The following is an 11,568-nucleotide window of genomic DNA, read 5'->3' as shown; positions in this document are numbered from 1 at the left end:
TCAACAAATCTGGTCTTATTCTCTCTATCCCTTAACTCTTTAAATTCTGCATAATTACTTTGTGTGTGAAGTTAATTGTAAAATCAATATCGCTCGATTGATGTGTATATCAACTATTCGATAAATTGTTTGAGTAAAATTCTGCACATTCAACTTAGGTGAAATTGATACTTGGTGTGAAGTGCACACCAAGTGTTTGACAAAATTAATTTCACACAAATTTAGTAGTATTTTCCTTGATCTCTTATTGTGTTGAGCATCATTAGAGGTAATGATATCAAGGATCATAGTAGTTAATTGATTGTGTTAGATAGGGGTTGATTTTCTCTATCTTAAGTAATTCCATTCGGTTCACGTATATTCGATCTTTCCATTAACGGGATCGTTTAGACGATTTCAATCTAGGGTGCTTCCGCAACCGATGAAAATATTTTTAAAAAGCGCTTAATTTCAAAACCGATCTATTCACCCCCCCTTTTAGATCGACACTATCGTCTAACACAAGTATCACTGGTCCTTCAATCTCTCTTCATCTCTTGTTGTAACCATCAGCAACGTCTCTTCTTCTTCATGTTTCGCCAGCTTTGCATAGGTTTCTTGATTCTTCTGCTTTTCTGGACAATCACTAGAATAATGACCATACCTTTAACAATTACAACACTGAATGTGACTATTGTCTGGCTTTTGACCACCACCTTTTCCTCTACCTGTAACACCACCTCTTTGATTGCCTTGGTTCTAGGGGTTTTTCTGATTCGACCAGTTTTGTTCTTGTTGATTTCGACCAGTCGAATTGTTGTAACCTCCTCTGCCTTTGTTGTCATTCCAGCTTCCTTTGCCTTTTCTTTCTTTTGCTGATTGAGCCTGCAAAGCCATATCACTATTCGACTTTCCTGCACCTTTTTTAGCCATTCTTTGTTCATGAGATTCAAGCATCCCTTGAAGCTCTTCCTTTGTCAGTTTTGAAAAATCTTTCGACTCTTCTATGGCTACTACCACATGGTCGAACTTTGGAGCCAACAACCTCAAGATCTTTCCAACAACAGATCTTGATGTCAACATTTCTCCATGTACCTTGATTTGATTCACCCGTTTCGTAATCTTGGTGAAGAAATCAGTTATGCTTTCATTGTCTTCCATATGAAGCAATTCATAAGTTCTTTTGTGAGTTTGTAACCTCACCTCTTTCACCTTCTCTGCACCTCTAAACGATTTCTCCAGAATTTCCCATGCTTCTTTCGCTGACTTTGCATCACTAACCTTTTCAAAGTTATCTGCATCAACACATTGATGGATTATAAAGAGAGCTTTATAATCTTTCTTCTTCAATTCTTTATGTACAGTCTTTTCTTGATCTGTCGCGGCTTCTGCAAGCGTTGTTACTCATTCCTTCACAAGAACCCAAAGATCTTGATAACAAAATACAACCTTTATCTGCTTGCACCAATTCTCATAATTGTTGTTCTTGAGAATCAGAAGATTTACTGGAAAATGCCCGTTTGGATGATTCTTTGCCATGATGATTTTCTTCCCACGAATTGATTGAACTGGAGCTCTTGATAATAGATGTTGGAAATCCCCCAAAACCTATGGAGAATTTCAATCAATCTTGATGAACAAGATTTTTATCACCCACACAATAACAATGAAAAGAAAGAACAATGGAGAAAGAAAGAGTGTAAAGAACGATGAAGAAGAAGAGTAATATAATTCTGCAGAGTTTCTCTCTGCCCACAAAATGTGGAAAACTTCTTATTCACTTTGCAACTGCAAAGTACTGTGAATTACAAGTGTTATGAATACTCTATTCACTTCATTACAAAAATAAGGGTTACTCTCTCTATTTATAGATTTAGGTTAACTTGGATCTCAAGTCAAAGACAAAAAGTATAAAAGCCAAAAATCGGTAACACTACTAAAATATGCCTAAGTCGAAATCCTATGTGAAGCAACATGCTTCGACACTTCGACACTAACACAACTCAACACACTAGGTGGTTCGACAATTCCTTGCTCTGTCGAACAACCTGCTTCGACACAAGGAATTACAATTCAACATAGCATTATAGCAAACTAAAGGGTGCACTGAAACAATATACTTTACGTAGATATATTTTTGAAATTATTTTAAAGATACATCTTCAAATATTTTATCGGACAAAATTAAGTGTGTCTCATTTACAACTTCTTTATTAATATGATTTTAATACGTTTCAGAATACATTTTTGGACACTAATGACATTTTCAAAATTTCAATAATATCGTAAAAATAAAAAGAGTAACCCTAAAAAGAGTAACCACCTGTCTATCTGGGAGTAAAAAAAATGTGAAGAAATTTATTTTCGTGTTTCTTTTTGTTTCAAATTACATCATTGAAGTCTTGACACATATTAAAATATAAAATTAATTTTATATAATTTTGATCTTTATATATATATTTATATATATATATATATATATATATATATATATATATATATATATATATATATATATATATATATATATATATATATATATATATATATATATATATATATATATATATATATATATATTAATCTATTCAATATTAGTGAAATAAAGATTTAAAAATATTATATTTTAATATATATTTTTGTGCAAAACTAAAATAAATGAATAAAACCAATAACAACATAAGAAATATTTTTAAAAACTAAAATCAAATAAAAAATTACAAGATTAAAACAAAAAATAAATATATTTACATATATCAATCCTATATTTAAATCTTTAAAGAATTAGAAGAAGCAAGTAATAATACATAAAAAAAGTATGATAAAAAAAAACTAATACTTTATAAGAATATTAAATTAATTTATAATTTTGAATACATAAAAGTTATTTGAAAAAGTAAAAAAAGAACAAAAATTACCATTATTAAAAAATAAAAGGTAAAGTGATTTTACCAACCTTGTTTATGGTTTCCAAAAAAAAGATATTCCAACCTTTACCACTTCGTATACTCACTCATATCATCGTTTCGTTTTGGCGTAACGTTCTTCCCTTTTCCTTCTCCTCTTACGAATTCCACCTTCACCTTCTTCCCCTGATTCCATTTCCTCAATTATACAATATTCTCCCCAAAAACTCTTCCATTTTCGTATAAAATTCCCATAGAATTAACAAAAAAATAACCTTTTTTTCTTATTCTTCTCTATGGGAAGAACTGGTTTATTTGATCTTGAAAAGAATTTCGCTTTCTATGGAGCTTATCACACCAATCCAATTAACATAGCAATTCATGTGTTATTTGTTTGGCCAATTTTCTTCTCAGCCCTTGTTTTTCTCTACTTTGCCCCTCCTTTTTTTAATCTGCCAAATTTTGAATTTTTTTTATTTGGGAACAATTTTGTATTGGTTTGGAATTTAGGGTTCTTGTTTACTTTAGTGTACTCAGTTTTTTATGCTAGTTTGGATCTGAAAGCTGGTTCTTTGGCTGCTTTGCTTTGTGTTGTTTGCTGGGTTGCTAGCAGTTTTGTTGCTAATCAACTTGGATGGCATCTAGCTTGGAAGGTAAATAATGTTGTTACTTTTGTGCATAGTATTTTTTCCAAAGACACCGGAAACACAGACACCAGACATTTTTTTTAGAGGTGTCGATGCTACATTGCTGAAACTCAAGTTTTATGTTTTCTTCTTCTTGTTGTCTTATTTGTGCCTGTGCAATTCTCTTATATCACCATAGTACATTTGCAAGTAACTTTTTGAAATTGAAACAACTATTTTCTTTTCTAATAGGCAAATGTTATTATATGAGCTGTTAAGTTGTGTAGAGAGGGTGTTGTGTGCATTCCTCTAATAGTTAGGTTAGTATTTTCTCCTTCAACGATTTTGTTTGAACATGTTTAGAGTCTCACATCAACCGTAAGTGGTCTGAACATATGTTTATAAGTGGGAGCAATTGTCACCTGACAAACTGGTTTTATAGAGGCTTTATAGGGTTGTATATGCTATAGGTGAGATAGTGATTAGAGAGATGGTTGGTATTTCGCCGATTCCTAGCGAGAGAGTGGAAAATGACTGCAAGATAGAGTGAGAGAGGAAAAGTTTTACTTGCGCTGTTTTTCTTTTAATGGTAAAATTACTAAAACACTCCAAGAAAAAAGGCATAACCTTTGAATTTTAGCGTTTCTTTTAAACTTAACTCTTTTCTGAGGTACGGCGTTATAGTGTCGAATCATCCTTGTTTTTTGATTGCTGCACATACTGCTTGTTCTGTAGCAGCCAGTGACCGTTCTGCTCCGCTAGGCCGCTACACTGCAATAGCACGCCGTTGATAACACTAATGTCGCAATAAATAAATGTAATCTTTGGAACTTTATATCCTTACCGTTGCTATTATAATGCAAAAATATTTGGTCTTCTTTTCTAATCGCCGTGTCTAGAGTAAAAGTAGAACTTCTATTCTACAGAGTATTGCAGTTATATAATTTTCATGTCTTCTTGTTTGTCAGTCACTACTACTTAACTCGCCTTCTTTCATCTTTCCAATTTTGTGTGCTTATTCGTCCGTTTACACCATTTGCATTCTAGATGTTAAGAAAATTATGGCATAGGTTTTGAAAAGTTTGGTTTCTATAAATTCAGATGAAGGAAAAAGAGAGTGAAAATACAAAAATCATGGCATTATAATGTTATATCATGCTGAAGATGCACAATGTCAGACGTGGATAAGAACATATTTGCTTGATGCTTACATAAATATATCAACATAACATTTGACATTTTTTTCTCTTTGATCTCGATTCTCAAACAATCTCATGTATAGGTTGTTCTGGTGGTTCAGCTGGTATGTTGGATAGGACAGTTCATTGGTCATGGAGTATTTGAGGTAATCTTCTGCTAAAATAACCCAATTCCCGACTTCCCCTTTCTAATATAAACCCGAGATTTTTTTACCTGCAGAAACGCGCACCTGCTCTTTTGGATAACCTCACTCAGGCTTTCGTAATGGCTCCTTTCTTTGTATTGCTCGAGGTATTATTACACATAAATTTTATTGCTTGTTTGTATTCATTACTGACACTTCAGATCGAAGACGTGTATGACATCAACGCATGTCGGTGTCGGACATAGTCATACGGATAGATACATATAATGTCTAAATGTGAGGCTATTTGTTTGCTGTAGATTCTTCAGAGTGTGTTTGGTTATGAACCATATCCAGGATTTCATTCAATTGTGCAAGCAAAAGTTGAAGCTAACATTGAGGAATGGCAAGGAAGTAAGCAGAGACTAATTTCATAGGTTCTGCTTGGATTTGTATATCTTTAATGGTTTGATGTTAAATGATCTTGTATATATATGCTTATAATTCCTCATTTTTGTGAAGAAAAACAGCAATACCATGCAAGTACAAAGCACCATTAATTGCGACTTATTCAAATAATCGATTTGGTTAGCTTCTACTCAAAAATAAATTAATTAATAGTCTTATTTAGATGTGTAAGGCTCAGCCGCAATACACAACAACGCATGCGCATATACTAACTTCCTCAACACGTCACTCACTAATTGTGACAATTTGTATTTTGTTTTATTCGTACTTATAACTACTAGTATTATTATTATTATTATTATTACTATTATTTTTATATACTTAGCCGTCATCATTTTGGATAAGCAAGAACAAAGTACCAACATAAAATTTAAGTAGTATTTTTCATAACTCTTTCTTGCTTCAATTATTTGACTAATAATACTTGCAATTGTTTCCTTTCTTTTTGGTCAATTGTTTCGTTTATCACATTAAATAATTATTTGTTTTTTAATGTTAAAATAATATATTAATAAAAGGTTAATAACTACTTATACACAAACAATTTCTAAACACAAGCAATGTCTCCGAGAATACTAAAGAAGGATAAAAAAAAATCAACAAGAAAAAAATCACCCTAACCAGCGAAATTACAAGATAATATCAACCTCATAATCAAGACAAATGCACAATCATCAACCTCATAATCTAAGGCAAACGCACAATCTATTATTGATTGAGACGGGTTTTAGAGGACGACAGAGTAATTGATTAAGACAAATGATATGATATGATTCTTAAGGCCGTCATGATTCTTAAGGCAATAAAAAAAATACATGATTTCACCTTTAATCTTCCTAAAAACCATTTTCGATAAAAAAAACTCTTGTCATCACCATCTTTCACAAGTTTTGAAACTCCAATAAATATGACATTTTAACAGTCTCTCCAAATAGTTCATACTACAATGTGTCAGATCATAACAATTTGATCCTATCTCTTAAAGAAAGAAAACTAGTTCAAAAGTGACAAAAATGTGGGAGATCGACTCGACCAAATCTATCATGCAAAATCTGCCATGAGAAGACAGTGGCTTTAGAAGGAGCCCATCTATAGTGTCAAGGTCTCAACCATAAGGGACAGTAGGGAATCCGCCAACTGAACAACATAAGCAAACGCAATATATATATATATATATATATATATATATATATATATATATATATATATATATATATATATATATATATATATATATATATATATATATATATATATATATATATATATATATATGAGAGAGAGCATATAGGAAATCCCCTATATATGAGAGAGAGAGCATATAGGAAATCCCTTCCATCTGAGATTCTAAATGAGGTCCCTGTTTTCCACCGTGCCGATCGCTTCCACTAATACATTTGATTGAATGGAGGTAGAGAAGAGACTTAAGCACTTAATCTTTAAGGGAACATGTCATAACCAAAGATCCTTCCAAAAATAAAATCTGGAGACCCGACCCTATTTTCATAAGGATATCATCAATAACTCAATTATCCTCTTTGAACCCAAAAGATACTCCTAAAAATAACTGGATCAGAACTCGAATGTCCTTCCTTCTTAAAGAGAAAGAATAACATCTTTAACTATAAAAATATTAGAGAACCGATCTAAAACACCAATAAATAACCTTCATCTTCATTTAATTAAGAATATTAAATTAATTGACCGGAAGTCTCTAACTCCTAATTTTTCTTTACTTTTAAACTTACAAACATATTTAACATATTGTATTAACGTTGAGGACAAAATGGGTGGCTAAACCATAAATTAATGGATAAGCATGATATACGCATTTACTTATATATCTTTTGTATATAGTTTAAATATATCAATAATACATACAATAGATTTAAAAAATTAATTTTATTTATCTATAACAATAAAGAACTGATTAAGTATTACAATAAAAATTATCATTTTACATTTGAATTTTTTATGAGTTTTTGTTTTATGAGATGGGTTCTGAACAAACTTTGAGATTTAAAAATCTCTAACAAAAAAAATAAGAAAAAAGTGGATCACAAATATTCTGAGGGACCTATCAGTTTGAATATAACTGAAAATTCATTCATTGTGTGATGTAATATATATATATATATTTCTACAAAGAATCTTCATGACTATTATATTGGTAATCCTTATCGTCATACCTAAAAATCCATTAATGTCATTATCTATTCTTTTGTTGTTATTCTCTCTAATCACATACTTGGTTCCCACGGTACTTCCCTGAATCAGCCCCATAAGGGTTGTTAGTAGTATCCATTTCAACCATTTGTGGCTTTACAAAGGGGTCAATTATTCCATCACTTGCACTATTCATTTGATATTCAAAAGTTGAATTATAGGATCCATCTGATAATATTTGTGATATTGGTCCCATGTAATCCATGTCCAAAAGATTAGTAAGGGAACATGTCCTTGGAAATTTCACCAATTCTTGTTCATTATCATCTTTTCTTTGTGTCATGTTCATTTGGTTTGGTGAGTAATCATGGTTTGTCTCCAATGATTTTGTGGTGTTCTTCTTCTTGTAGATTCTACATAAGACCCAATCATCTAGCTGCTTTGACACATAAAAACACAATTCAAGAAAAAAATAATTAAAATAAAATCTATAGCAAATCAAAACACCTAAACCGTCTTTCAGAGTGTGCGAAACAGACTGATTTTTACGGAATCTCAAAAACTTAAGACGGTTCTGAGAAAAAATACGAGGAAAGAGCTTTTACCCTCATGGATCCAATTTGTCTATTGGTTTGTTTTCTTGATCCAATTAACCTGTACTCATGCATAATCCAATCTGTTTTGATTCCTTTTGGTGGCCTACCCTTGTAAAAAACCAAAGCTTTCTTAACTCCAATATGCTTAGATCCACTGAAGATTGATTTGTCTGTTCCAGTTGCTTTCCAATAACCTGAAACTGTTGCTCTATTAGGCCTCACCCCATTTGGATATTTTCTCTCCCTTGGACTAAAAAAATACCATTCATTTTCTCCAAACTCTGATTTATCTGCATTCCATCATTAAAAAAAAATTACTAAAATGGTTGTATTAAGTTCTCAGATAAAATTTGTGCAAAATGAACTACTGTGTAAGATTATAGTTAATCCGTGATAAAACAGAACAGAGTCTGATACAACAAAAATATCTATATCTATCTATCTCTCTATATGTACCTGGTAATTCCCATGGATCGAATTTATAGATATCGACTTCAGGGATGATAGATGCGGGACATGGTTGCGAAGATGCTTGATTACAAAGATAATACACAATTAACTCTTCATCAGTTGGATGAAACCTGAAGCCAGGTGGAAGTTCAAAGCATGTTCTTGTTTCCATTAAAGACTAAGAAGTTTTCTTGTGAAGGAGGGTTGAAGAGAAATCAAGGTGTTTGAAATGTTTGCAAAGAGATTAATGTCTCTTTTATCTTTGAAGTTTTTTGTCATTTTGTGTAGTGTTGCATGGATTTGATTGGTTCATGGAATGACTTTTTATGTTAACTTAGAATATGCGTCACTAAACTCTTGCCATGCTCCAATCAGTGACTACAATTTCTTCACCTATCTATTTATTAACTTTTTTTTAATTTTCTTTTTTGAATAATAATAATAATAATAATAACACTTGGCGTCTTTATCCACATTGAGGTTGCATTCAATGGTTTGGAGGAATCTTATTGGTATATTGCAAATAATATAATGTTTCGCATAATTCTTAACTTGATGTCATCAAAACTAGTGTTTTTTGAATTCAACATTATTACTCGTTTTGCTTATTAATTTGAAGTCATGGTTATTATGGTTCGATACTTTTTTTGTTTATATTTATGCATCAACCTTAACAATATATTGAAAATCATAGGAATAATGGGTATAAAAATTGATATTTAGCATAAAATTCTAGCTTTTGTGGTCATGATTGTTTGGTATGATAATTATAATTTGTTGTCAACACCTCAACCATATCATTTAATCAATATCGAATAAGAAAATTGTGAGTTTATTGTCTTCGTTATTATAACTCATTTTTAAAACATTGACTATTTAGCGTTTGAATGTATCGTTTCTATACCTACTTTTTTTTTTTTCTAAGTTCAGTACCTACTTTTTGTTTATAAGCTCCATTACCTTTGTTTAAAATATGAAAATAAATTGTTGATAAATATATTTGTTTGTGAAATGTTAATTTAGTGGTAAGGTTTCGATGATAATTAGATTCTTGCTAGTTTATAGAATACATGTTAAAGATTTTAAGAATAAAAATTTGTAATAAAAATAACAATGTTTTGGTATTGAGAAACAAGTAGTAAATTTTAAAGTTGATTAGGCAATAATTTAGTGAATAATCTTGGTAACTAATTAGAAATTTGTAGTCTAAGGTTGAAATTAAGTAAAATTCTTCATTGACACAATTTTTATATTTTGTTTAGTCTTAATTGTAGTTTTGTTATGCTATTTTTTTAAAAAATTAGTAAGTTTAAATAATTTTGGTTTTTTCATATTATTTCATTTGAAAATGATAATGTGTCTATTTTTAATGATGTGTCACTTATATTATTGTCTTATCATAGTTTACAAGAATTTTTATATAATGATATTAACATTTCCCTAGTGAAATGTCATTAAAATAAATAATCATATCATTAATTCTGAGTGCAAAAACGTAACAGATGTACCAAGAATGTTTGAACACATTTCACATCGTGATGTATATGCAGATTTTTGATCATATCTAAAACTTCATATTTTCGATTGACGTGCGACCAACAAAAAATGAAAGATAATATCTAGAGATACAATTTTCATAAAGAAGTCAAAGTCTAAATCAATCGTTTTCTCCCCCGACCAGACGTGTTTCCAAACGCGTATGTCAGAGTCAAGTTTGTCAAAATGCCCAAATCTGTATTTAAATGAAGGAAACCTAATTTTCTAATGGATTTTTGAACTTGGACGGAAAAATATCATCTTGAAACAAGACAAACACAATAGGGACACCGAGAAACACCAAATTCAACGGATTCCTCCATTGAAGCTTTATTCTTTATGATTATTGTGTAATATTTATAACTTTTATTATGTCTTTTGTTTACGTTATGGGTAACTAAACCCTCTAATGTAATGGATGAGTCACTATTCTTGATAAAGTTTGTATCTCTGAAGTGATGATTATAATAAATGAGAATTTTATTCCTATGTGAGTTATTTCTTTATATGCTTAATATTTTGCTCTATTGATAAATTGAGAATAAATTTAAGGCTAACTATTAGAAAGGAATTTTAACAAGTAAAGTTTGATCGATCTATGACCCGCAAGATACAATCATCAATCTATTCTCATAATAATCTTTATACATTACTATTGTCACATCTCGAGGTAAAGCTTTACTACAGTTACTTTAAGAATAATGTGTTTGTTTAATGAGATCTCACAATTAAGTCACACTTAACGGATCATTAAACAAACTAATTATTCTAAGGACTCTACTATATCATATACAAATAACACAAAAAATATCTAATATATATATATATATATATATATATATATATATATAGTCGGTCTTTACTTTTTAAAGGGCCAGGGCAAATAATAAAAATGGACACCTAATAAAAAATAGAATTTTAAAAATAAAGAACAAACTTGTATTCGTCAAATAAAAAGATTTTATTGCTTTCACTTCTCTACCAAATCCTTATATTCGTCAGCGTCGACATTAGCTATAACTACTTCTTGTTAGAATTTTTTGGTTACAAATGTAATACTGCATGTGTTAGGGTCATTATTTAATTAGCTAAAACTGCAGTGGTATAATTAATATTAAGTATGTGGCTAAAAACATAAATATCATGAAATATGAGTTTATTATGTAGATACCATAAGTCAATATCTAATTTGATGAGGGGGAAAATTAGAATATTGAAAACTAAAAAACTAACCCTAAGGTTATTTATAAGGGTTATGGTCCCCATTTGTAGACAACATGAAAACTACTCATCAGAACAATTCTCTCTTCATCCCAATCAGAGGAGATTCAAGGAGCCATAAGAAAACTCTACAAATTGGAAGATCAAATGTCTGCAAACTTTCAATGATTCACAATGGCAAACTCAAGTACACTTCCACTTTTATTCTCTGGTTGGATTCTGATCTGGGTTATCGACTCATAGGGATTATTTTAGAGTTATGTTCTTGATTTATATATCGATAAAAATAATGAGGT

The 11,568-nt window shown here is 30.6% G+C and overlaps 2 protein-coding genes across 2 annotated transcripts; one reads left to right on the top strand and one right to left on the bottom strand.

Moving 5' to 3' along the window:
* The first annotated feature begins 2,948 nt into the window (after positions 1-2,948).
* Positions 2,949-5,426, top strand: LOC127119482 (2-hydroxy-palmitic acid dioxygenase mpo1). Its single transcript, XM_051049719.1, has 4 exons — positions 2,949-3,538; positions 4,794-4,856; positions 4,931-5,002; positions 5,156-5,426. Exons 1-4 carry the CDS (start codon positions 3,182-3,184, stop codon positions 5,270-5,272), a joined length of 609 nt encoding a protein of 202 aa, XP_050905676.1. The 5' UTR covers positions 2,949-3,181; the 3' UTR covers positions 5,273-5,426.
* A 1,960-nt stretch (positions 5,427-7,386) lies between these two features.
* On the bottom strand, positions 7,387-8,886 carry LOC127119481 (NAC transcription factor 29). The gene is made up of 3 exons (XM_051049718.1): positions 8,522-8,886; positions 8,075-8,355; positions 7,387-7,905 (listed from the first exon to the last, which is right to left on the bottom strand). Exons 1-3 carry the CDS (start codon positions 8,685-8,687, stop codon positions 7,540-7,542), a joined length of 813 nt encoding a protein of 270 aa, XP_050905675.1. The 5' UTR covers positions 8,688-8,886; the 3' UTR covers positions 7,387-7,539.
* Positions 8,887-11,568: the final 2,682 nt, after the last annotated feature.

The sequence above is a fragment of the Lathyrus oleraceus genome, chromosome 2 (assembly GCF_024323335.1).
Source record: "Lathyrus oleraceus cultivar Zhongwan6 chromosome 2, CAAS_Psat_ZW6_1.0, whole genome shotgun sequence".
In the NCBI taxonomy this organism is placed as follows: domain Eukaryota; kingdom Viridiplantae; phylum Streptophyta; class Magnoliopsida; order Fabales; family Fabaceae; genus Lathyrus; species Lathyrus oleraceus.
Note: the sequence above shows the minus strand (reverse complement) of the source record. Positions and strands in the feature narration are given on the sequence as shown.